Source organism: Oncorhynchus gorbuscha, linkage group LG04 (assembly GCF_021184085.1).
Source record: "Oncorhynchus gorbuscha isolate QuinsamMale2020 ecotype Even-year linkage group LG04, OgorEven_v1.0, whole genome shotgun sequence".
Lineage (NCBI taxonomy): Eukaryota > Metazoa > Chordata > Actinopteri > Salmoniformes > Salmonidae > Oncorhynchus > Oncorhynchus gorbuscha.
Genome location: NC_060176.1, coordinates 34,418,199 through 34,446,046, shown reverse-complemented (window position 1 = coordinate 34,446,046; position 27,848 = coordinate 34,418,199). Strand labels below are relative to the sequence as shown.

Below are 27,848 nucleotides of genomic sequence, written 5' to 3'. Positions count from 1 at the left end.
AAGCCGCATAAGTTTAAAACATTGACAATATATTTTTTTTGTATTACTATATTAGTGAACCCGTCCTCCAAATCCATATAAAACATCTCCTGGCAGTTGTAGATGTTTAGTTGCATTAATTCAAATGTAGCCAGAGCGTTCAAGTAGAACGCGAAAGCGATGTCAAGCGGAATGAGTGGTGGGTACGCGCGTCGCTGCGCGGGCACGATTTCAGGACCAAGGACAGCCGCTCGCGCTGAGCATCAGGTCATTGGATCTTCAGCAAAGCAGAACATCGGACGGGAGTCGTGACAAGGAGACCTGCATCTCTCAAAGACAAAGAAACAAGCTCTCCTAAAACTGTTTGTAGGCCAATAATATATGTATTTTTTTTTGTTGCGTCAATGAAAATCAACAGGATTTACCCACCACAAAGCAAATGTGTTATTGTCTTTTTTTATGGGAGTGTAATGCAGGTTTAGAGATCAGCTGGAGAAAAAACTCATGATGCACATACCTCGACAGGGCGGACTAATGTAATTGCATTCCACTGGTATTGCTGTTAGCACAGGGTCCAGAGGACGCGTGATCCATGCGGATCGGTTAGCTGGGCTGGCTACGACGCACATCCACTCAACAGGAGACTCGGTCTGGCAGCTGTGTCGATGTCAAAATGCGTGTATTTCTGCTTGCGTTTTTCATCTCCTGCTCCTGTGCGGGTGGTGGATGTGAACCCAAGATTGTCAATATCGGAGCGGTCCTGAGCCAGAAGAGGTATGAACAGGTGTTCAAGGACGCCGTCACCCAGGCAAACACGCTGTATGGGAAAGATAAGTTCAAGATGAACGCCATCTCTGTCACTCATAAACCCAATGCAATTCAGATGGCTCTCTCCGTCTGCGAGGACCTCATCTCGAACCAGGTAAGCAATATAATTGCAGCCTATGTATGATGGAAGTATAGCTCTCACAGTGTTTTGATACCCATGTTTACTACTCATTCATGAAACCCCCTATGGGGAGACACAAGCCAGTGTGCAAAGTCAACATCTGGGTGCGAGGATGGCTGCTTGAGTGGTTTGTTAAAATTACATTGATAAAGAGAGAGAGAGAGAGAGAGAGAGTGATACTTGGGCCATGTTTATTTTGCTTTAAGTAGGATGTTTGTCTGGCTGAGCCTGTGTGTTGAAAAGAGGAGCATAAACACATTGTTGTTAAAGAGTAAAGTTGCTAGAGGTTGATAAAAAAATCATAAACATTTCAATTGTTGCAGTTTATTCCCTGGGGAGACTGGGAGAAATGTCCCAATTATCTCTCCTTCCTCCCAAAGTGTGCACTTGTTCACTTCCCTTTACTGATTTGAAAGGAAATGACTGTTACAGTGTAAAAAAAACTCTTTAGATGAGAGGTTTTCTCAATTAAAAATAAATACATGTTTTAAACCAAACATATGATTCAATGCCAAACCCATATTTCAAGTTGCAACCTATTTCTTTCAACACTCAACTTACCTTTCCCCTTTGGTTAAACCAACTAAATAACATAAATACAAACTTAATATAAACTCAGCAAAAAAAAGAAACGTCCTCTCACTGTCAACTGCGTTTATTTTCAGCAAACTTAACATGTGTAAATATTTGTATGAACATGACCAGATTCAACAACTGAGACATAAACTGAACAAGTTCCACAGACATGTAACTAACAGAAATGAAATAATGTGTCCCTGAACAAAGGGGGGTCAAAATCAAAAGTAACAGTCAGTATCTGGTGTGGCCACCAGCTGCATTAAGTAATGCAGTGCATCTCCTCTTCATGGACTGCACCATAGTTGCCAGTTCTTGCTGTGAGATGTTACCCCACTCTTCCACCAAGGCACTTGCAAGTTCCCGGACATTTCTGGGGGAAATGGCCCTAGCCATCACCCTCCGATCCAACAGGTCCCAGACGTGCTCAATGTGATTGAGATCTGGGCTCTTCACTCTTCGCAGAACACTGACATTCCTGTCTTGCAGGAAATCATGCACAGAACGAGCAGTATGGCTGTTGGCATTGTCATGCTGGAGGGTCATGTCAGGATGAGTCTGTAGGAAGGGTACCACATAAGGGAGGAGGATGTTTTCCCTGTAACGTACAGCATTGAGATTGCCTGCAATGACAACAATCTCAGTCCGATGATGCTGTGACACACCACCCCAGACCATGACGGACCCTCCACCTCCAAATTGATCCCGCTCCAGAGTATAGGCCTCGGTGTAATGCTCATCCCTTTGACAAAAATGTGAATCCGACCATCACCCCTGGTGAGACAAAACCGCGACTCATAAGTGAAATGAGCAGGGACCCTGGGCATCTTTCTTTTGGTGTTTTTCAGAGTCAGTAGAAAGGCCTCTTTAGTGTCCTAAATTGTCATAACTGAGACCTTAATTGCGTAGCATCTGTAAGCTGTTAGTGTCTTAACACCGTTCCACAGGTGCATGTTCATTAATTGTTTATGGTTCATTGAACAAGCATGGGAAACAGTGTTTAAACCCTTTACAATGAAGATCTGTGAAGTTATTTGGATTTTTACAAATTATATTTGAAAGGTCCTGAAAAGGGACTTTTCTTTTTGTGTGAGTTACAACCCATTAGATACCAAGTAGATTTTTCACTTTGAAATTACCTATCCAAATTTCTTCAATTGGGTTACAAGCAATTAAATCAATTTCATGTTTATCAAGATACTGTATTAAGTTGGTTCCATAACATGAAATAATGACTCCAAACACTTTCAAATAAACTGTTTACAATATTGTAATTAAATGGTGACCATCTCATCAATGGAAACCTTTCCAGACTTTTTAGGTCCAAAGTTATTTTATTTTACCTTCATTTAACTAGCCAAGTCAGTTAAGAACAAATTCTTATTTACAATGATGGCCTAGGAACGGTGGGTTAACTGCCTTGGTTCAGATTTTTACCTTGTCAGCTCGGGGATTCGATCTAGCAACACTTTCGAATACTGGCTCAATGCTCTAACCTGCCGCCCCAATCTTTTTATGTAGATATCTTTTACGATTCCGTGCTGGTAGTGAAAATATACAGTAAGCATACATTTTTTTAATGAAAATAAAAAACACACATTACCTGGAATGACATTCACTCTCACAGGTATCCCAAAAGAACAAACACCACTACATTGCGCCCACTACTATGCAATGTGAATGCGCAAGTGGTGTTGAAAGCATGTTAGAAGCTTTCATTAAGTGCAAAAATCACGTTGATCTGCCACATTCATTATTTGATTTCAAACAAATTCAATAGAATAGGCTTAATGAACCAAAGATTAACTTTGAATCATACCAATCAGAAAAAGCACCTCAGTGAGAAATATGGTGTAAAATATGTGACTGTGCCTCCACCAATCCAATTATTTTATATTTGTGGGATGTTCTGAACGAGTGCACACTTAGATATTATTGAGATTGGGTTTCTAGATATTGAGTAACTTGAATGACAATCATTCCTTTTTAAAATTCCCATTCCCATTTACCATCGTTTCACATTAGCCTATAGCCTTTAAATAATTTACTTTGTCAATATGACAACAACTGTATGCATTAGGCTGCTTATGAATTGAAATAACATTGACGTGCTCCAATTCTTGATTAACCTGCATTTATTCAATAAGACATAGCCTACTCAGCCTAATTGCAAGCCTATTTTTGCAGTAGGCTACGTCTAGAGTAGCCTTGGCATTTTGAACTTATACAATCCATTAGGGTGATCGTGATAGATATTAAACAGCCTCTCCTTTATTCAATTTGTGAATGAATAAGCATTAGGCTTCAGCTGCCATGTTCAATAGTCTAGCTGGCCAGATAACAGATTTTTGATCGATTCCCTAAAAACACGCCACTTCTATAAGTTACTTTTTTCAAAGCAGGTTAGGAGAACTTACGCAGTAGGTTAGGATAATTAATGTAGCAGGTTAGGAGAATAAGGTTGAGGTTAGGGTTAGCTAAAATGCTCTCATAACCTGCTACGAAAAGTCCATTCCAGTCATAACTGTATCGAAGTGGAGTGTTTTTAGGGAGTCCCGGTTTTTGATGGGAGTGCACACCAGTGGATTAACCAAAACAAACTCAAGGGCTGTGATTTTAACGTAGTGGCTTATTCAATGGAGGATAAACCCCAGACCTTTTATCTTGAATGACGGGACAACATCGGAGCAAGGTTGAATAAAAGTGGTGCTAGATAACCTGAGCTAATGGCATTGCTTTGAAACTCTGTGGAGAGGCCATGTCATGTCTTCCAAAGGAAAATTAGGCCAACATGGCGTCAGCAGGCACACGGGTTGGCAGCTGCTTTGTTGCTGTGAGTAAAGCACGGGTAGTCGGGTAGGGCAGCATTATACAGTGATGTAGAGGAAGATTATAGCCCACTAGCCAAAGTGACAGCACAGATTATAATGCCAGTGGTGACGCGCGTGCGGGCGCACACATGACAGACATACACAGATGCGCATGCTGTCTCTCTCGTTTTCTCAACACAAATGATCTTTCTCTCTCTAATATACACACACGCTCAAAGAGCATCAACAAGAGATTTCTCTATAGGCCTATTTATTCCATATTCAAGAGACATGTTTTGTGATGCACTTTGGTTCATGCATTATGCAATTTATATGGGTCAGCTTACTGTGTAATAACAAAATGTCCTCATAGGCCTACTTTATCTACACTCTTCTCAGGTACTTACTTAAAATGTGCAAATATTTCACTGGGTCACACATTAATTAGCCTACTGATGATGTTCACCTGAACAGATGTAGAATTGCAGTAAATCGGCTCCAAAAATCAGTTTCAAAAGCTGCCTTTGCGTCGTGTGTTCTGATGTACATGGTCATGTGTGTGTGTGTGTGTGTGTGTGTGTGTGTGTGTGTGTGTGTGTGTGTGTGTGTGTGTGTGTGTGTGTGTGTGTGTGTGTGTGTGTGTGTGTGTGTGTGTGTGTGTGTGTGTGTGTGTGTGTGTGTGTGTGTGTGTGTGTGTGTATATGCTGATGTAGAAAGATATGATTCTCCTGTATTATTCATTATCCCTGAGCACACGTCGAGTACATATCCTGTATCTGTGTGTATCTTATGATCCATATTCTGTACACAGGTGTATGCCATTCTGGTGAGCCACCCGCCTCAATCGAATGACCATCTGACCCCCACACCCGTGTCCTACACCGCAGGGTTCTACCGTATCCCTGTGGTTGGGCTCACCACCCGCATGTCCATCTATTCGGACAAGGTGAGACACGCACACACACGGACAAAGCCCATAGACACACAGATACACACACACAATGTGATCTATGATATGTTGTTTTCTTTATACCTACAATCAGACTAGTGGTAGTGTGGTTAACAGACAGATATCCCAGTGCTTCACCACTTCACTTAGCAGGGCGGGGTCACTATGTGCTACATGGGATAATTTTATTAGTCAAATATTGAAATTCCAGCTCCACTCGAATCTGTCTGTTATAGTAATTCACTGTCATTTTTCTGTAACTGTCATTTTTCTCCTGTGATGTTATCTTTCGAATATTTGGATTTTCTCAGGCCTACTCTGACATATTTTCCCACAAGAAATACATTAGAGCAAAACATCAAAGGTCTATTAATGCTTTGAAGCAAATGCTTGAAGCTGCTGCTTTTAGAATTAAGTGACAGCACAGGTCCTCAACATGGTAAATCATTTTTTCAATGAGTACAAAAACCACACGTTGGGCTCTGTGTTGCCTCCGTTGAGCTAACCTGTTCAATCAATCAATCAATCAATCAATCAATCAAATGTATTTATAAAGCCCTTTTTACATCAGCCAATGTCACAAAGTGCAATACAGAAACCCAGCCTAAAACCGCAAACAGCAAGAAATGCAGATGAAGAAGCACAGTGGCTAGGAAAAACTCCCTAGAAAGGAAGGTTACCGAGGAAGAAATCTAGAGAGGAACCATGCTCTGAAGGGTGGCCAGGCCTCTTCCGGCTGTGCCGGGTGGAGATTATAACAGTGCATGGGCAAAGATGTTCAAACGTTCATAGATGACCAGCAGGGTCAAATAATAATAATCACAGTGGTTGTAGAGGGTGCAACAGGTCAGCAACTCAGGAGTAAATGTCAGTTGGCTTTTGATAGCCGAGCATTCAGAATTTGTGAGAGCAGGTGCGGTAGAGAGAGAGAGAAAGAGTCGAAAACAACAAGGTAACACATCCGGTGAACAGGTCAGGGTTTTATAGCCCCAGGCAGAACAGTTTAAACTGGAGCAGCAGTACGACCAGGTGGACTGGGGAGAGCAAAGTGTCATCAGGCCAGGTAGTCCTGAGGCCTGGTCCCAGGGCTCACTTCCTCCGGGAGGGGAGGGAGGGAGAGAGAGAATTAGAGGGAGCATACTTAAATTCACACAGAACACCGGATAAGACAGGAGAAATACTCCAGACATAACTGACTGACCCTAGCTCCCCGACACATAAACTACTGCAGCATAAATACTGGAGGCTGAGACAGGAGGGGTTGAGATACACTGTTCCCTCTACTGTGTATCTCTCCTTCAGAGCATCCACCTGTCTTTCTTGCGTACCGTGCCCCCCTACTCCCACCAAGCCCAGGTGTGGTTCGACATGATGAGAGAGTTCCGCTGGAACCACATCATTCTGATAGTGAGCGACGACCACGAAGGCCGCGCTGCCCAGAAGAGGCTGGAGACCCTGTTGGAGGAGAGGGAGACCAAGGTGAGACTGCCGGGCCCAGACGCCATGTTCCACAACACTGTCTGTCCATCTGTCTGTGCGTCTGTACTCTTGTGTGTCGAACTTGCATTCAGTATCACAAAGGTCCTCTATGTACTGTTTGTATTTATTTTTATTTTCTGTTACGTGAGCACATTTTTTTCCCATTTGTAACATTAGCTAACTTTTTTTAATGCTAGAGGCATCAACAGCGTCCTAAGTGGCTATCTGGCAAAACTTTGTATATTCTACTCATTTCACATTACTTTTACCATAGTCAAAATGTGTCCATCCACAACAGGAGCGCAATGAGGGACCTAACCTGGGGCTATGCAAAAAATGGAGGATTTTCACATAGTTCAATTAGCTACTAGATCTTCTTCCAACAGTTTCTTGGTTTCTGTTAAATTGTGCACAAGTCTTGGAAATAAAAGTGGACTATTTTTTGCTGAGGTAAGATAACTATGGTTTTCATCCATAATTCAGAATTTTTGGAGGTATACATTTTTTATAGACGAATGGCGTTTGTGTTCACATTTAGTGCTATAGAATCTGAAAAGCTCTACTTCTTGTATGTTGCTTACCGGTATCTGAATTTCCAGTCTTTGTTGTGTAGCGTTGTGTGCTGTCTGCATTTTAAAGAATGGAACTTTTCCTGTTTGTTAGTTGAAATGGGGTTGCTTGCCTATCTGCCCACAACGAAATGGAAATAGACCTGATGGGGGAAACATTTATGGTAGCTGTCACAGCAAAGCACTAAAATCATCTTGATGGGACACAGTGAGGTGTAGTTACCCTAAAAATGCCCAGGGATGCATCAAAACTATGGAGCATTACATTTACATTTAAGTCATTTAGCAGACGCTCTTATCCAGAGCGACTTACAAATACTGATAGCAGATATGGCTTTGCTGTTTTTGTTTAAGTGTTGTTATGAGTATTTTTGCATTTCTTTGTGTTTGGAATCCCATCATTGGAATATAAATAATTTCAAAATACTTATATTAAGCAAACCAGATGGCACAATTTTCTATTTTTTATTTATTTATCGATAGCCAGGAGGACACTGCAACAATAATTTACAAATGAAGCATTTGTGTTTAGTGAGTCCACTAGATCAGAGGCAGTAAGGGATGACCAGTTGTTCTCCTGATAAATGTGTGAATTGGACCATTTTCCTGTCCTACTAAGCATTCAAAATGTAACAAATACATTTTCCCCGACACCCAAAAGTGTGTAAGAAGAACATTATTTTCTTTAGTGAAGTAAAGGTTGTAAAACATATAAATAGTAAAGTACAGATACCACACAAAAATGACGTAAGTAGTTTTAAGTATTTTTACTTAAGTACTTTAAACCACTGCGTAGGTAGGCCTACACAAATAACCCATGGCATATAGGATATAGTCTCTTGGGAGCTTTCACAGCTTTCCATATCTGAGGACAGAAAATATCACAAAGAATCATGCTTCATTATACTCAAATTTGACAGCACTAAATATTATTCTGCTATTATCTCTCTGTCCTCAGAGTTTTCCCCTCTAGGGACTGGAAATAGATAATCTTTTCATAATGTCCTCCAACAAAATGGCCTGGCCTATCCACTAGCCTGCACTCTTACTTTATTTGTGTATATATAGTGTAAATATATATATTTATTTTAAATATATATACAGTTGAAGTCTGAAGTTTACATACACCTTAGCCAAATACATTTAAACACAATTCCGGTTTGTAGGCCTCCTTGCTCGCACGCGCATTTTCAGTTCTGCCCACAAATTTCCTATAGGATTGAGGTCAGGGCTTTGTGATGGCCACACCAATACCTTGACTTTGTTGTTCTTAAGCCATTTTGGAATGGCAATTTTTGGAATGGCAACTTTGGAAGTATGCTTGGGGTCCTTGTAAAATTGGAAGACTCATTTGCAACCAAGCTATAACTTCCTGACTGATGTTACTACAATATATCCACATAATTTTCCTCTTCATGATGCCATCTATTTTATGAAGTGCACCAGTCCCTCCTGCAGCAAAGCACCCCCACAACATGATGCTGATTCTTCGGCTTGCCAGCCAACCCCCTTTTTTCTCCAAACATAACAATGGTCATTATGGCCAAACTGTTCTATTCTTGTTTCATCAGACTAGAGGACATGTCTCCAAAAAGTATGATCTTTGACCCCATGTGCAATTGCAAACCATAGTCTAGCTTTATTATGACTGTTTTGGAGAAGTGTCTTCTTCCTTGCTGAGCGGCCTTTCAGGTTACGTTGATATTTATTTGCATTTTTTTATTTGACCTTTATTTAACTAGGCAAGTCAGTTAACCTGTTGCGACGAGCAATCCCGTATCCGGGATCCTATTTATAGCCTCAAGCTCATTACCATCACGCAACGTTAACTATTCATGAAAATCGCAAATTAAATGAAATAAATATACTAGCTCTCAAGCTTAGCCTTTTGTTAACAACACTGTCATCTCAGATTTTCAAAATATGCTTTTGAACCATAGCTAAACAAGCATTTGTGTAACAGTATTGATAACTAGCATAGCAGTAAGCCTTGCATTCACCATGCAACATTTTCACAAAAACAAGAAAAGCATTCAAATAAAATAATTTACCTTTGAAGAACTTCAGATGTTTTCAATGAGGAGACTCTCAGTTAGATAGCAAATGTTCAGTTTTTCCAAAAATATTTATTTGTTTTGTTCATCACGTTTGGCTAAGAAAAAAACCTGACAATTCAGTCATTACAACGCCAAACTTTTTTCCAAATGAACTCCATAATATCGACAGAAACATGGCAAACATTGTTTAGAATCAATCCTCAAGGTGTTTTTCACATATCTATTCGATGATAAGTCATTCGTGGCAGTTGGGTTTCTCCTCTGAAGCAAATGGGAAAATACACGCAGCTGGAGATTACGCAATAATTGCAACGGAGGACACCAAGCGAGCACCTGGTAAATGTAGTCTCTTATGGTCAATCTTCCAATGATATGCCTACAAATATGTCACAATGCTGCAGACACCTTGGGGAAACGACAGAAAGTGTAGGCTCATTCCTGGCGCATTCACAGCCATATAAGGAGACATTGGAACACAGCGCCTTCAAAATCTGGGCCATTTCCTGTTTGAAATTTCATCTTGGTTTCACCTGTTGCATCAGTTCTGTGGCACTCACAGATAATATCTTTGCAAGTTTGGAAACGTCAGAGTGTTTTCCTTCCAAAGCTGTCAATTATATGCACAGTTGAGCATCTTTTCGTGACAAAATATCTTGTTTAAAACGGGAACGTTTTTTTATCCATAAATTAAAAGAGCGCCCCCTATATCCAAGAAGTTAAATTCCAGTCGTACTTTATCAAATGCCTATTCAAAGTAAATTATGAATACCAGGCTTGGTTTCCCAGATTTTTCATAGTGTTTTATTGTTTCCAGTACTTATCTTATATTATCTCCAATGTATCATCCATGTAAAGAACCTGTTTGATTAGGATGAATAATATCTGATAATACTCTATGCATTTTGCTAGGATTTTGGCATCACAACACTGAAGTGTAAGAGGTCCATTTTTTATTTAGGTGGACTGGATCTTTATATTTACCATCTGGGTCCTGTTTCAGTAATATTGAAATCAGACCTTCTTGTTGAGTATTTGATAGTCTACCATTTTTATAGGAGTGGTTAAAACATGTTAATAACGGACCTTTGAGTTCATCGAAAAATACTGGATATACCTCAACTGGTATGCCATCCAGCCCTGGAGTTTTCCCAAACTTTAAGGCTTTAATTGCATCTAGATGTTCCTCTGTAATTAAGCCTTCACATGAGTCTTCCTGTATAGCTGTTAATTTGACACTATTAATAGAAAAAAATCCTTGCAATTAACTTCAGTTAGTGGAAATGGAGGAGACTGAAATGAAAACATATGCTGAAAGTACTTTGCTTCCTCTTTCAAAATATAGTTTGGTGAATCATGGATCACTCCGTCATTTGTAACAAGTTTCTGTAAATTATTTTTGGTAGCATTTATATGTTGAAGACTAAACAATTATTTGGTGCATTTTCCCCATATTCCATCCAGTTTGCTTTATTTTTATATTATGAACTGGGTGGTTCAAGTGTCACACCCTGACCATAGAGAGCCCTCGGGGTTCTAGGTATTATATTTCTATGTTGGTGTGTGTGTATGGTTCCCAATTGGAGGTAGCTGATAATCGTTACCTCTAATTGGGATCATACTTAGTGTGTCCTTTTTCCCACCTGCTATGGGGGATATTGTTTTGTATGAGTGCCTATGTGTGCTGTGTATTTCACGATCATTTTATCTTTGTTGTTTTGGAAGTTCAACTATCATTAAAATGTGGAACTCTACTCATGCTGCGCCTTGGTCCAATTATTCATACGATGGTCGTGACATCGAGCCGTAAATGTTAATTGGCTGACAGCCATGGTATATCACACTTTCTACCACGGGTATGACAAAACATTTATTTTTATTGCTCTAATTAGGTTGGTAACCAGTTTATAATAGCAATAAGGCACCTCGGGGGTTTGTGATATATGGCCTATATACAATGGCTAAGGACTGTGTCCAGGCACTCCGCCTCGTGCATAAGAACAGCCCTTAGCCGTGGTACATATACCACACCCCCTCGGGCCTTATTGCGTAATTATATTACGCTTGATTTGTCTTGAATAAGTTCCTTCATTTCTTTTTGTTTTTCCTATAACTTATTCTTTGCCTCTATGTTACAGCTTTTATTGCTTTGTATCTGTACTGTTATTTCCTCTTTTTCCTTTTTAAGATGATCTCTTTTGACCTATATTGTTCTTACTTTAAAGATGAGTATTGAATTGCATGGCCTCTAAAGGCACATTTAAAAGTGTCACATACAAAAAGGGGATCTGCTGTACCTATGTTATGTAGGACAAAGTCAGTTATAAATTATTCTGTCTTGGTTAAAAACAATTTGTCATCTATTAGGCTTTAATTACATTTCCAATATCCTCACCCTTGTGGAAATTCTGTAAGAGTAATGTGTATACCAATTATTTGATGGTCTGACTGCATTCTGTCCCATATCAACATTCTTTTAACTTTCGGTGCCAGCGAAAATGACATAAGAAAGTATTCAAGACGACTAGCATGATTGAACCTCTGCCATGTACAGTACCAGTCAAAAGTTTGGACACAGGGTTTTTCTTTATTTGACTATTTTCTACATTGTAGAATAATAGTGAAGACATCAAAACTTTGAAATAACACATATGGAATCATGTAGTGACCAGAAAAGTGTTAAACAAATCTAAATATATTTTATAATTGAGATTCTTCAAAGTAGCCACCCTTTTCCTTGATGACAGCTCTTGGCATTGTCTTAACCAGCTTCTTGAAGTAGTCACCTGGCATGCATTTCAATTAACTGTCATGCAGGTGAATGAGGACCCAAAAGCGACTTGGCGAAAACAGAGTCTTTAATCCAGTAAAGTAATTCTACAATCATAAGACATAATTCCACTCGTAATGACGAGAACAGACTGGAGACTCGATCAAGAACTGCAGGTTGCCTCGGGAAGGCACTTGAACGTAGCAGACTCAGACACCTGCTCACCACGCAGCATCTGAGGGAAACACGACACGACAGGGCGATACACAGACACAGCACGGTGAACAATAGACAAGGATCCGACAGGGCAGAACCGGAAAACAAGGGGAGAAATAGGGACTCTAATCAGGGGGAAAGATAGGGAACAGGTGTGGGAAGACTAAATGATTGATTAGGGGAATAGGAACAGCTGGGAGCAGGAACGGAGCGATAGAGAGAAGAGAGAGAGGGAGGAAGAGAGAAAAAAGGGGAACGAACCTAAAAAGACCAGCAGGGGGAAAATGAACAGAGGGAAAAGCAAAATGACAAGACAATCTAAGACAAAACATGACAGTACCCCCCCCCACTCACCGAGCGCCTCCTGGCGCACTCGAGGAGGAATCCTGGCGGCAACGGAGGAAATCATCAATAAGTGAACGGTCCAGCACGTCCCGAGACGGAACCCAACTCCTCTCCTCAGGACCGTAACCCTCCCAATCCACTAAGTATTGGTGACCCCGTCCCCGAGAACGCATGTCCATGATCCTACGTACCTTGTAAATAGGTGCGCTCTCGACAAGGACGGGGGGGGGGGAGGGAAGACGAACGGGGGTGCGAAGAAAGGGCTTGACACAGGAGACATGGAAGACAGGATGGACGCGACGAAGATGTCGCGGAAGAAGCAGTCGCACAGCGACAGGATTGACGACCTGGGAGACACGGAACGGACCAATGAACCGCGGAGTCAACTTACGAGAAGCTGTCGTAAGAGGAAGGTTGCGAGTGGAAAGCCACACTCTCTGGCCGCAACAATACCTTGGACTCTTAATCCTACGTTTATTGGCGGCTCTCACAGTCTGTGCCCTGTAACGGCAAAGTGCAGACCTCACCCTCCTCCAGGTGCGCTCACAACGTTGGACAAACGCTTGAGCGGAGGGAACGCTGGACTCGGCAAGCTGGGATGAGAACAGAGGAGGCTGGTAACCCAGACTACTCTGAAACGGAGATAACCCGGTAGCAGACGAAGGAAGCGAGTTGTGAGCGTATTCTGCCCAGGGGAGCTGTTCTGCCCAAGACGCAGGGTTTCTGAAAGAAAGGCTGCGTAGTATGCGACCAATCGTCTGATTGGCCCTCTCTGCTTGACCGTTAGACTGGGGATGAAACCCGGAAGAGAGACTGACGGACGCACCAATCAAACGACAGAACTCCCTCCAAAACTGTGACGTGAATTGCGGGCCTCTGTCTGAAACGGCGTCTAACGGGAGGCCATGAATTCTGAACACATTCTCGATGATGATTTGTGCCGTCTCCTTAGCGGAAGGAAGTTTAGCGAGGGGAATGAAATGTGCCGCCTTAGAGAACCTATCGACAACCGTAAGAATCACAGTCTTCCCCGCAGACAAAGGCAGACAGGTAATGAAGTCTAGGGCGATGTGAGACCATGGTCGAGAAGGAATGGGGAGCGGTCTGAGACGACCGGCAGGAGGAGAGTTACCCGACTTAGTCTGCGCGCAGTCCGAACAAGCAGCCACGAAACGGCGCGTGTCACGCTCCTGAGTCGGCCACCAAAAGCGCTGGCGAATAGACGCAAGAGTGCCTCGAACACCGGGATGACCAGCTAACTTGGCAGAGTGAGCCCACTGAAGAACAGCCAGACGAGTGGAAACAGGAACGAAAAGGAGGTTACTAGGACAAGCGCGCGGCGACGCAGTGTGCGTGAGTGCTTGCTTAACCTGTCTTTCAATTCCCCAGACTGTCAACCCGACAACACGCCCATAAGGAAGAATCCCCTCGGGATCAGTAGAAGCCACAGAAGAACTAAACAGACGGGATAAGGCATCAGGCTTGGTGTTTTTGCTACCCGGACGGTAAGAAATCACAAACTCGAAACGAGCGAAAAACAACGCCCAACGAGCTTGACGGGCATTAAGTCGTTTGGCAGAACGGATGTACTCAAGGTTCTTATGGTCTGTCCAAACGACAAAAGGAACGGTCGCCCCCTCCAACCACTGTCGCCATTCGCCTAGGGCTAAGCGGATGGCGAGCAGTTCGCGGTTACCCACATCATAGTTGCGTTCAGATGGCGACAGGCGATGAGAAAAATAAGCGCAAGGATGAACCTTATCGTCAGACTGGAAGCGCTGGGATAGAATGGCTCCCACGCCTACCTCTGAAGCGTCAACCTCGACAATGAATTGTCTAGTGACGTCAGGAGTAACGAGGATAGGAGCGGACGTAAAACGTTCTTTTAGAAGATCAAAAGCTCCCTGGGCGGAACCGGACCACTTAAAACACGTCTTGACAGAAGTAAGAGCTGTGAGAGGGGCAGCAACTTGACCGAAATTACGAATGAAACGCCGATAGAAATTAGCGAAACCTAGAAAGCGCTGCAACTCGACACGTGACCTTGGAACGGGCCAATCACTGACAGCTTGGACCTTAGCGGAATCCATCTGAATGCCTTCAGCGGAAATAACGGAACCGAGAAAAGTAACGGAGGAGACATGAAAAGAGCACTTCTCAGCCTTCACGTAGAGACAATTCTCTAAAAGGCGCTATAGAACACGTCGAACGTGCTGAACATGAATCTCGAGTGACGGTGAAAAAATCAGGATATCGTCAAGATAGACAAAAACAAAGATGTTCAGCATGTCTCTCAGAACATCATTAACTAATGCCTGAAAAACAGCTGGCGCATTGGCGAGACCAAACGGCAGAACCCGGTACTCAAAATGCCCTAACGGAGTGTTAAACGCCGTTTTCCACTCGTCCCCCTCTCTGATGCGCACGAGATGGTAAGCGTTACGAAGGTCCAACTTAGTAAAGCACCTGGCTCCCTGCAGAATCTCGAAGGCTGATGACATAAGGGGAAGCGGATAACGATTCTTAACCGTTATGTCATTCAGCCCTCGATAATCCACGCAGGGGCGCAGAGTACCGTCCTTTTTCTTAACAAAAAGAACCCCGCCCCGGCCGGAGAGGAAGAAGGCACTATGGTACCGGCGTCAAGAGACACAGATAAATAATCCTCGAGAGCCTTACGTTCGGGAGCCGACAGAGAGTATAGTCTACCCCGAGGAGGAGTGGTCCCCGGAAGGAGATCAATACTACAATCATACGACCGGTGAGGAGGAAGGGAGTTGGCTCGGGACCGACTGAAGACCGTGCGCAGATCATGATATTCCTCCGGCACTCCTGTCAAATCGCCAGGTTCCTCCTGAGAAGTGGGGACAGAAGAAATGGGAGGGATGGCAGACATTAAACACTTCACATGACAAGAAACGTTCCAGGATAGGATAGAATTACTAGACCAATTAATAGAAGGATTATGACATACTAGCCAGGGATGACCCAAAACAACAGGTGTAAAAGGTGAACGAAAAATCAAAAAGAAATAGTCTCACTGTGGTTACCAGATACTGTGAGAGTTAAAGGTAGTGTCTCAAATCTGATACTGGGAAGATGACTACCATCTAAGGCAAACATGGGCGTAGGCTTGTCTAACTGTCTGAAAGGAATGTCATGTTTCCGAGCCCATGCTTCGTCCATGAAACAACCCTCAGCCCCAGAGTCAATCAAGGCACTGCATGTAGCACCCGAACCGGTCCAGCGTAGATGGACCGACATAGTAGTACAGGATCTAGATGAAGAGACCTGAGTAGTAGCGCTCACCAGTAGCCCTCCGCTTACTGATGAGCTCTGGCCTTTTACTGGACATGAATTGACAAAATGTCCATCAAATCCGCAATAGAAGCACAGGCGGTTGGTGATCCTCCGTTCCCTCTCCTTAGTCGAGATGCGAATACCTCCCAGCTGCATGGGCTCAGTCTCTGAGCCAGAGGAGGGAGATGGTTGCGATGCGGAGCAGGGAAACACCGTTGACGCGAGCTCTCTTCCACGAGCTTGGTGACGAAGATCTACCCGTCGTTCTATGCGGATGGCGAGAGCAATCAAAGAGTCCACACTGGAAGGAACCTCCCGAGAGAGAATCTCATCTTTGACCACTGCGTGGAGTCCCTCCAGAAAACGAGCGAGCAGCGCCGGCTCGTTCCAGTCACTAGAGGCAGCAAGAGTGCGAAACTCTATAGAGTAATCCGTTATGGATCGATCACCTTGGCATAGGGAAGCCAGGGCCCTAGAAGCCTCCCTACCAAAAACTGAACGGTCAAAAACCCGAATCATCTCCTCTTTAAAGTTCTGGTAATTGTTTGAACAATCAGCCCTTGCCTCCCAGATAGCTGTGCCCCACTCTCGAGCCCGGCCAGTAAGGAGTGAAATGACGTAAGCAACCCGAGCTCTCTCTCTAGAGTATGTGTTGGGTTGGAGAGAGAACACAATATCACACTGGGTGAGAAAGGAGCGGCACTCCGTGGGCTGCCCGGAGTAGCAAGGTGGGTTATTAACCCTAGGTTCCGGAGGCTCGGCAGGCCAGGAAGTAACAGGTGGCACAAGACGAAGACTCTGGAACTGTCCAGAGAGGTCGGAAACCTGAGCGGCCAGGTTCTCCACGGCATGGCGAGCAGCAGACAATTCCTGCTCGTGTCTGCCGAGCATGGCTCCCTGGATCTCGACGGCAGTGTTACGAGCGTCTGTAGTCGCTGGGTCCATTCTTTGGTCGGATCCTTCTGTCATGCAGGTGAATGAGGACCCAAAAGCGACTTGGCGAAAACAGAGTCTTTAATCCAGTAAAGTAATTCTACAATCATAAGACATAATTCCACTCGTAATGACGAGAACAGACTGGAGACTCGATCAAGAACTGCAGGTTGCCTCGGGAAGGCACTTGAACGTAGCAGACTCAGACACCTGCTCACCACTCAGCATCTGAGGGAAACACGACACGACAGGGCGATACACAGACACAGCACGGTGAACAATAGACAAGGATCCGACAGGGCAGAACCGGAAAACAAGGGGAGAAATAGGGACTCTAATCAGGGGGAAAGATAGGGAACAGGTGTGGGAAGACTAAATGATTGATTAGGGGAATAGGAACAGCTGGGAGCAGGAACGGAGCGATAGAGAGAAGAGAGAGAGGGAGGAAGAGAGAAAGAGGGGAACGAACCTAAAAAGACCAGCAGGGGGAAAATGAACAGAGGGAAAAGCAAAATGACAAGACAATCTAAGACAAAACATGACATTAACAGGTGTGCTTTGTTTAAAGTTCATTTGTCAAATTTATTTCCTTAATGCATTTGAGCCAATCCGTTGTGTTGTGACAAGATAGGGGTGGTATACAGAAGATAGCCCTATTTGGTAAAAGACCAAGTCCATATTATGGCAAGAACATCTCAAATAAGCAAAGAGAAACAACAGTCCATCATTACTTTAAGACATGAAGGTCAGTCAATGCGGAACATTTCAAGAATTTTGAAAGTTTCTTCAAGTGCAGTCGCAAACACCATCAAGCACTATGACGAAAAACCCTTGAATGAGTTGGTGTGTCCAAACCTTTGACTGCAAATGTATATCTCACTAGGTCAGGACTTTTAAGCCTCCATGTTGTATATCCACTAGTTCTAATATAGCCATAATATTCGTAATTTGCTTAAGTGCATGAAGGTGATAGTTTGTAGTGTGATTTCCTCTACTGTCCATTGAGGTACTTAAAACCTACCATAATAATTGAGTCATGTATTGCCTGTAAGATTGATAAATTATTATATATATTTTTAAATATAATTATTTGGACAATATAGATTAATAAGCCAAATCTGTTTATGGTCCAATAGCATATTTAAAAGGATCCACTTTCCTTGCGGATCTGTATGAACAGTTTGCACATTTGGATCAAAATGATTGTTAATTAATATTGTTACTCCTTTTGAGTTTCTTTGCCCATGGGAGAAATATATTTAGCCCTCCTAGTTCTTTTACCATACAATTTTGTCTAAAGGTGTAGAATGAGTTTTCTGTAAACGATAGATATTATATTCCTTCTCTTTTAGCAATGAAAAGACTGATCGTCCTTTCTAATTATCTGCTAAGCCATTACAATTATAACTTGCAATACTTATTTCACCACTTACCATAATGAGATACAATTTTTGATTATACAGTACTTACCATAATATATGTTTGTAAACTTGTCATTAAGGAGTACCATGATAATTGAGTGTCCATATAGCTACAGCTATATGGACATGCTAAGTTTACAAACATATATTATTATGGTATACCATGGTATTTGCACTGTTAAGAATATGGTAGTTGCGACTAAATAAACCTCTAATTGTCCTCCAATATTCCACCCGCTAAAACTTCCCCCCATCCCGACTACATACAGCGGGTCAATGTGTGGGGGCACCAGTTAGTTGAGGTATTATGTACAGTTATTAAAGTGACTGTGCATAGATAATAACAGAGAGTAGGATCAGCATAGAAGAATGTGTGGGGGGGGGGGTAAAATGCAAATAGTCTGGGTAGCCATTTGATTAGAGGTTCAAGAGTCTTATGGCTTGGGGGTAGAAGCTGTTTAGAAGCCTCTTGGACCTTGACGTGGTGCTTCAATACCATTTGGCGTGACATAGCAGAGAGAACAGTCTATGACTAGGGTGGCTGGAGTCTTTGACCATTTTTAGGGCCTTCCTCTGACACTGCCTGGTATAGAGGTCCTGGATGGCAGGAAGCTTGGCCCCAGTGATGTTCTGGGCTGGACGCACTACCCTCTGTAAGTGCCTTGCGGTCGGAAGCCGAGCAGTTGCCACACCAGGCAGTGATGTAACCAGTCAGGATGCTCTCAATGATGCAGATTTAGACCCTTTTGAGGATCTGAGGACCCATGCCAAATCCTTTTAGTTTCCTGAGGGGGAATAGGTTTTGTTGTTCCCTCTTCACGGCTATGTTGATGTGCTTGGACCATGTTAGTTTGTTGGTGATGTGGACACCAAGGAACCTGAAACTCTCAACCTACCCCGTCGATGAGAATGGGGGCGTGTTCGGTCCTCCTTTTCCTGTGTTCCACAATCATCTCCTTTGTCTTTATCACATTTAGGGAGAGGTTGTTGTCCTGGCACCACTTGGCCAGGTCTCTGACTTCCTCCCTGTAGGCTGTCTCGTCGTTGTCGGTGATCAGGCCTACCACAGTTGTGTCATCAGCAAACTTAATGATGGTGTTGGAGTTGTGCCTGATCGTGCAGTCATGAGTGAACAGGGAGTACCGGAGGGGACTGAGCACGCACCTCTGAGGGGCCCCTGTGTTGAGGATCAGCGTGGCAGATATGTTGTTACCTACCCCTACCACCTGGGGGCGGCCCGTCAGGTAGTCCAGGATCCAGTTGCAGAGGGAGGTGTTTAGTTCCAGGATCCTAAGCTATTTGATGAGCTTTGAGGGCATTATGGTGTTGAACGCTGAGCTATAGTCAATTAATAGCATTCTCACATAGGTGTTCATTTTGTCCAGGTGTGAAAGGGCAGTGTGGAGTGAAAAAACAATTCCATCATCTGTGGATCTGTTGGTGCGGTATTCAAATTGGAGTGGGTCTAAGGTTTCTGGGATAATGGTATTGTTGTGAGCCATGACCATCCTTTCAAAGCACTTAATTGCTACAGATGTGAGTGCTACGGGTCGGTAGTCATTTAGGCAGGTTACCTTAGTGTTCTTGGGCACAGGGACTATGGTGGTCTGCTTGAAACATGTTGGTGTTACAGACTTGGACAGAGAGATGCTGAAAATGTCAGTGAAGACACTTGCCAGTTGGTCAGTGCATGCTCGGAGTACACGTCCTGGTAATCCGTCTGGCCCCGTGGCCTTGTGAATGTTGACCTGTTTAAACCTCTTACTCACATCAGCTGCGGAGAGCGTGATCACACAGTTGTCCGGAATAGCTGGTGCTCTCATGTATGTTTCAGTATTATTTGCCTCGAAGCGAGCATAGAAGTAGTTTAGCTCATTTGGTAGTCTTGTGTCACTGGGCAGCTCTCGGCTGTGCTTCCCTTTGTAGTCTGTAATGGTTTGCAAGCCCTGCCACATCCGACAAGTGTCGGGACCGGTGTCGTACGATTCGATCTTATTCCTGTATTGACACTTTGCCTGTTTGATGGTTCATTGGAGGGCATAGCAGGATATCTTATAAGCTTTCGGGTTAGAGTCCCGCTCCTTGAAAGTGGCAGCTCTAGCCTTGTAGTTCAGTGCGGATGTTGCCTGTAATCCATGGCTTGTAATCCAGTCTGGTGGTATGTAGACAGCTACGACAAATACAGATGAAAACTCTCTAGGTAGATAGTGTGGTCTACCGCTTATCATGAGATACTCTACCTCAGGCAAGCAAAACCTTGAGACTTCCATAGATATTGTGCACCAGCTTTTGTTTACATATACACACAGTCCACCACCCCTTGTCTTACTAGACGCCGCTGTTCTATCCTGCCGATACAGCGTACGTCTAACCAGCCAGCTGTATGTTGATAATGTCGTAATTCACCCACGACTCTGTGAAGCATAAGATATTACAGTTTTTAATGTCCCATTAAAAGTAGTTGTAGTAGTTGAATCTTCCTCGTAGGTCATCGATTTTATTTTCCAATGATTGCACGTTAGCTAGAAGAATGGAAGACAGGAGGGTTTATTCGATCGCCTATGAATTCTCAGATGCCAGCCCGACCTCCGTCCTCTTTTTCTCCGTCATTTCTTCACACAAATGGCAGGGATTTGGGCCAGTATGTCGTTCACGTCGGTCCTGAATGTCCTGAAGAAGGATTTTTCGGTCATAAGAGACAGTAGCAGTAACATTATGTACAAAATAAGTTACAAACAGCGCAAAAACATGAACATAAAAACACAATCGGTTAGGAGCACGTAAAACGTCAGCCATGTTCTCCGGCGCCACTTTTGTGTTCCAGTTACTTGTATTTCGGGATTTATTATTTAATTAATTTTCCTATCTTTTATCTATTTAAAAATACTATACATAAAAAATGAACACAAAGCATTTTACAACATTCCCTAACTTGAATAGTATAGTGTATTTATAATTTATTTAGTAATTGCTTTATTTTATTATTTCTGTTTATTTTTTATGACAATCATTAACAGTGTTGGATGATCCATTTTATTTACAATAACCATGGAGTGGTCTTGGTGTCTCTGAATAGTTGGTTATCAATGTATAGCTTGTCGACTACAAGTGCTACACGTCTCCCTTTTAGTCTATTGTCTTTGGAGAGTGGATACAGTACTCTGCGTTGTTCTGGGATTTCCTTTGGGAACTGATTGTTCATGCCTATTTTAAAGCCTGCAAGTCTTTTTCCCAGGGTTTTAACCATTATTTAATCTTTTAAGGATGCACATTTGGCAACAATTGGGCGCTCGTATCCCTGTCCTCTCTGTCTGAAACGATGTATCAGTTTGAGTTTAATTTGGTCGACAGGGCTGTCTGGGATCTGTAGCTGTTGAACCATAAATTATTTCACCAGAATCTATGGATCTTCACCTTCATTTTCTTTAATTTCAGTAAGCACCAGATTTCCACGTATTGATGTAGTCTGTATATCAAGTAAGGTTTATCTTAACAACATTCTCTCTCTTTTAAATTCATTAACATCAGCTTTCATTACATTGACTGTACCCTGAAGCTTTTTTGTTTCTTTTTCCAGTGTTGTGGCTTTCGCATCACATATTTCAAGGCTCATTTTAAGGCTTGCCTTCATCTCATGTATATCTTTACACACTAACCTGCCTAAATGACTCACATCGGTGTGAGAATCCTGTTCATTGACTTCAGCTCAGCGTTCAACACCATAGTGCCCACAAAGCTCATCACTAAGCTAAGGATCCAGGGACTAAACACCTCCCTCTGCAACAGGATCCTGGACTTCCTGACTTGCCGAAACCCAGGTGGTAAGGGTAGGCAACAATACATCTGCCACGCTGATCCACAACACTGGAGCCCCTCAGGGGTGCATGCTTAGTCCCCTCCTGTACTCCCTGTTCACACACGACTGTGTGGACAAGCACCACTCTAACACCATCATTAAGTTTGCTGACAACACAACAGTGGTAGGCCTGATCACCAACAACGATGAGACAGACTATAGGGAGGAAGTCAGAGACCTGGCATGGGTGCCAGGGGCTGTAGTGGAGTGGGTCAAGAGTTTCAAGTTCCTTGGTGTCCACATCATCAGCAAACTATCATGGTCCAAACAAGACAGTCGTAAAGAGGTCACAACAACACCCCTCAGGAGACTGAAAAGATTTGTCATGGGTCCCCAGATCCTCGAAAGGTTATACAGCTGCACCATCGTGCACCATCCTGATCGGTTGCATCACAACCTGGTATGGCAACTGCTCGACATCCGACCTTAAGGTGCTACAGAAGGTAGTGCATCTGGCCCTGTACATCACTGGGCCATACACACTAAACTTCCTGCCATTCAGGGCCTATATACCAGGCGGTGACAGAGGAAGGCCCAAACAAAAAATTGTCAAAGACTCCAGTCACCCAAGTCATAGACTGTTCTCTCTGCTACCACATGGCGAGCAGTACTGGAGCGCCAAGTCTAGGTCCAAAAGTCACCTTAACAGCTGCTACCCCCAAGCCATAAGACTGCTGAATTCATCAAATGGCCACCCGGACAATTTATATTGACACCCCACCCCTTTGTTTTTACACTGCTGCTACTTGTTGTTTATTATCTATGCATAATCACTTTACCCCTACCTACATGTACAAATTACCTCGACTAACAAGTACCCCCCTCATTATTGTTATTTTATTGTTACTTTTTATTAAATTTTTTACTTTAGTTTATTTAGTAAATATTTTCAATTTCTTGAACTGCATTGTTGGTTAATGGCTTGTAAGTAAGCATTACACGATAGAAATACATTTTATTTGATTTGAACTTAAGCATGCTTCATTTATAATTTTAGATTTTAGCAGTTCGGTTTCCATGCTTACTGTACAGGGTGGTGAAAATAGATCATTTGTGTCAGTCAAAGAGGCTCATATTTTTTTTATTTTATTGACTTTGGTTCTCTATTCTTTCCATGTTTAATCTCAGCCATGTTTTTGTTTTGACTGCATTGGTAGTGTTTGTCTATAAAATTCTCTAGCCTGACTTGTTGTTTTGAGGTATTATCCAGTTTGAATGTTGTTGCCCACGAGTGAGCAGGTCAGCGTAATAGTACTATTATTTGATCAGTCACAAGGCATTCGACACTGCCATCTTTTGTTCTTCTACTTATTACTACACACAGCCACTCTCTCTCTTTACTGATAGCTGGAGCTGCAATTTCCCCCTCTTCCATGGCTACAAATGCATTTGGAGACTGTTTTTAATTTACAAGGATTACATCAAGATAGCTAACAAATAGGAAGTTAGCTTGCTGATAACATTTAATTCCCAGTTGTTCAAGACAACTGGGAACTCAGAAAAACACAAGCTTTGACTGTGAGAAATCGCTTTGAACGGTCATCCAACACGGGAACTTTGAGCTTCTTTCTCGAGCTCTGACCTCAAGATCACTGACGTCATGATTTGTGAGTTCCCAGTTGTATAAGGCGTACACATGCTTCCCATCCGAAACAGTTCGGAACAGTTCGTGCATATACTATGACAACATTTTGTGACGTTTTTGTTAGTTTTGGTCTTCTGTAACATTTGTTTCCCGGCTGTTCCTGCACACAACATTTTTTCTCGAGACAAGCCGAAGTCGGTAGCCGAAGTTTATGCCCCTTAGTTGTTGATTGGTCAACTGTAGGGATTCTTCAATTAAGTGTTTTTAGTCATTCAACGAGAGACAAATCATGCACATTTTTATTTTGAGAAATACTGCACTATCTTAGTTAGATTTGCACAACGTAGATCTCTGCAAAATCGTGAACATTTAAGATTTCTTGAGTTATCCTAGATTAATTCGGACTATTTTGAGGAAGTGTATACTGGCTACGGTGTCTCAAGATGGACAAACAGTAATATTGATATTTTTTTCTGTTTTTGAAGCAAAGGTATTTTAAGGGAGTATGCGAGCACACTCGTTCGGTTCGCAATGGGTCTTTGCTATCCGGGGGAAGTCCCTAACCAAAACCATGACCTCGTATGTTTCTGAGTTCCCAGTTGTCTTGAAAGTACCATAAAACTCATAGTAGGCTACCCTTCATAGTAGGCTACACTTCATAGTAGGCTACCCTTTGCCAGCTCATATCTGCGTGAAGTTGGATTCAGTGCTCTCGTCTGCATTAAAACCAAACATCAATCCAGGTTAGATGTGACAGCAGAGATGAGGTGTGCACTGTCGACCACGCCCTCTGACTTTGAGACGCTCCAACGAGACATGCATCAAGCACACCCATCTCATTAGTGGTGGTGAGATAAGAAACATTTGCAATTGACTGTCATAGCCCCACATTAAAAGTATGTGACGTTTGACTTTACCAGTGTAATCCACTTTCATTTTCAATAAATTTTAATCGCAGACTGTCGGCCACACTAGCACTTGAAACTAGCATAGGTTACAACTACCCGGACGGAAACAGTGATAAACATAACACACAGCACTCCTTCTACGGGCGTGTGGGGGAGGACTGGGAGCCAGCGGACCATTCAAACCTTTTTTGCAATACAAAATTCTCCATACCTCCAAGGGAGGTGTGTGTGTGTGTGTGTGTGTGTGTGTGTGTGTGTGTGTGTGTGTGTGTGTGTGTGTGTGTGTGTGTGTGTGTGTGTGTGTGTGTGTGTGTGTGTGTGTGTGTGTGTGTGTGTGTGTGTGTGTGTGTGTGTGTGTGTGTGTGTGTGTGATTTTGGAGGTATAGCAACGCCAGACTAATATGTCATTAATACGTATAAATCATGTATGATTAGCTTCACACATAGATATAGACTATATTTCTTATTGTTATGTTTTTGTGTAGATCATTGGGTTTACATTGTAGACCTGAGCAGCTTTTAAAGCTATGGATCTTCAGACCTATTTATACCATTGGAATTAATTACTACTGTATATACGCAATATATAGTATATACACAATATACTGTATGTACACAGTATATACACACTATATTTAGCTGATTTATCCAAAGATCCAAGACTCTGGTCCCAAACCTTGTGGCATTTAATGGATATTTAAGGGACTATTCTGACCATCTGCATGCCATATTGTATTATATCAACATACAGTTTTTAAAATAATAATTCAAGAGGAATAAGGGAGAAACATAATTTGGATATTTAGTAAAATATACTAATGAAGAGAACTTGCCTTTTCAGATACAGGATCTGTGAAAAATTGTCCAAGAGCAACACTAAGATGTAATTTTTCTGGAAAACCTATTAGCTTATTAATACATTTCCTACAGTCCTATTTGATTATACTACATTTAGATATTAATGCTGTTTCAGTTAGATACGTTGGTGAACTTGCTGCATTTGCCATTGGCCTTCCATTTGAGAATGACTATAGACTACTGAATGAGCAATGTCGCTGGGGGATATTTTTGGTTCCCACAACACCATGGTGGAGCGTGCCTGTGTCAGACAGTTAAAACCTAAGGAATCTGTGATGCTGTGAGCAGGCCTTTGATGTTTTTGCAAGCCCCAGTGTTGGGAATCCCAAATTGAAGCAGAAAAGTGGAGATTTGTTGGAATGCTTTACTGCACACCATTTATAACTGTTTATAATATCCTTCTGTGTCTGCATATTTTCTCTGTGCACATTACTCATCAGAATAAAAACAAGAACTATGAAAACCTCGACCAACTGTCCTATGACAACAAGCGAGGACCCAAGGTATACTTGCATGGTCAATGCACGCCGCCCACCAATTCTCTGAACGTAGCCACTATAAACTAGAAAGTCAAACAGTCAACAACCGATTCCAGAGATATCCTTATCCTGGTAGCACGTATTTTTACATTTTCTTTTATGATTTCAGTCGAGAATGGGTTTTTAGTATATTTTCAGCAAAATGAAATGCCCCCTCCAACCTTTTTTATTTTTATGTAAAGGGTTGCATGTGTTCAAACCAAGGAGATTGCAAGTCTATTACATTGACAAAGTTTGTGGAGATCTGGACGTGTGGGACAGGCACAATCCAGATGGCACCTCCTACCTTTCTGCAGCATTTCCTTCTTCTTTTGTTCTTTGGGAAAGAAACCACCACCACCCTCCTCCCTTCCTCCACCACTTTGATTTGCGGTTGCATCAATCTTCTTCTCCCTCTACTTCTAACTTGCACGTTCATCTTTGGAGTCTTGATAACCCTCAGTTTGCATGCAAAAATGCAGAACAATTTTTCCTACCAGCTTCGATTTTTTTCAGTTAAACAGATTATCTTGGAACCTTTTTTTCCATTTCTTCCACCCCCCCACCAAAAAAAGAAAAAGAGGAGCTGAAGACAGCATGGTTCAGGGCTGAGTTATTCTCCTCCTTGCTAATTTTGTCCCCTAACTGCAGGCAGAGAAAGTTCTCCTGTTCAGCCAAGACACCAACCTGACATCCATGCTGCTGGAGGCCAAGGACCTGGAGGCTCGCGTCATCATCCTCTCTGCCAGGTAAGCTCCCATCTACATCTCTCACCGCACTATACCTCTAAACCTCATATACCACACAGACACGTCTTTATTATGAGGCCAGCAGGACTCGATGACATCATTATACAGTAGTAGTATATAGTAATACAGGTTACATACATGCAGTATATATTATATAATATTAATATAATAATCATATATTAATAATGAAAACACAAATATACTGTGTCCCTATGTTATTGGTACCCTGGCCAGTAATGGTCCTGTACATTTTGGATGAACTAACCATTTATTGCACCGAGCAAAGTAAACATTGACATGTATTGTACTCTTGGTGTAGTCACTGGAGATTGACTGGAGCTGCCATTGTGGTAATGATGTGTATCTGACTGTAGCGAGGACGAAGCGGCGTCGGTCTACAAAGCTGCCCGCCAGCTCAACATGACGGGCTCTGGCTATGTGTGGCTGGTTGGAGAGAGGGAGATGTCTGGTAAAGCTTTGAGTGAAGCACCAGATGGTATGTCCTGCTCCTATACCCTATGCCTCTCTCACAGACTGTGTGACAGATCGGTCATGCTGGTCACATTGCTTTATTATTCAAATGTTTTATCCTCATCGGCTAATCAGTGTGGTGTGTAATACATTGAATGTTTGAACGTTTAAACATTTGTTTGTTTAAAGGTTTAAAACAAGTTATTTCTCATTGTACTGTGCTTTAAATGTCTAACATCTTTTGTTTGTTCCATGTTTAGTGTGTGTGTTTTTTTCAGTAGACAACAAATGAAATAGTGGTTTTGGTAATCTACATGACTTTGAATTCACGTTTATATGAGTGTCTGGCTCTCATGGGCTAATTTAGAAAAAGTGTGTTGCTACCCCCACATTGAAGTGTAACAGAAAGCCGATGGTAAGCTACAACTGCATTTTGTTTTTTGCCTGGCTACATGTATGACACGTCTGTACATAACCTTCACTTCAACATGCTCACTTTGCCCTAACCCATGTTCTGTACAGTATCATCCCCAACCTAACTCCTATACTTAAT

General features: G+C 42.6%; 1 protein-coding gene across 3 annotated transcripts in view; it reads left to right on the top strand.

Annotated features, from left to right (window-relative positions):
* The first annotated feature begins 205 nt into the window (after positions 1 to 205).
* The window catches only part of grin1b (glutamate receptor, ionotropic, N-methyl D-aspartate 1b), a 62,537-nt gene continuing 34,894 nt past the window's right edge, over positions 206 to 27,848 (top strand). For 2 of the 3 annotated variants that reach the window (XM_046346573.1, XM_046346575.1), the window contains exons 1-6: positions 206 to 901; positions 5,126 to 5,260; positions 6,566 to 6,742; positions 25,998 to 26,060; positions 26,727 to 26,824; positions 27,199 to 27,320. In XM_046346573.1, coding sequence (XP_046202529.1) covers positions 653 to 901; positions 5,126 to 5,260; positions 6,566 to 6,742; positions 25,998 to 26,060; positions 26,727 to 26,824; positions 27,199 to 27,320 — 844 coding nt within the window. In that variant the 5' untranslated portion in view covers positions 206 to 652. The remainder of the gene's footprint in view (positions 902 to 5,125; positions 5,261 to 6,565; positions 6,743 to 25,997; positions 26,061 to 26,726; positions 26,825 to 27,198; positions 27,321 to 27,848) is intronic. The other variant, XM_046346574.1, reaches the window with a different exon arrangement.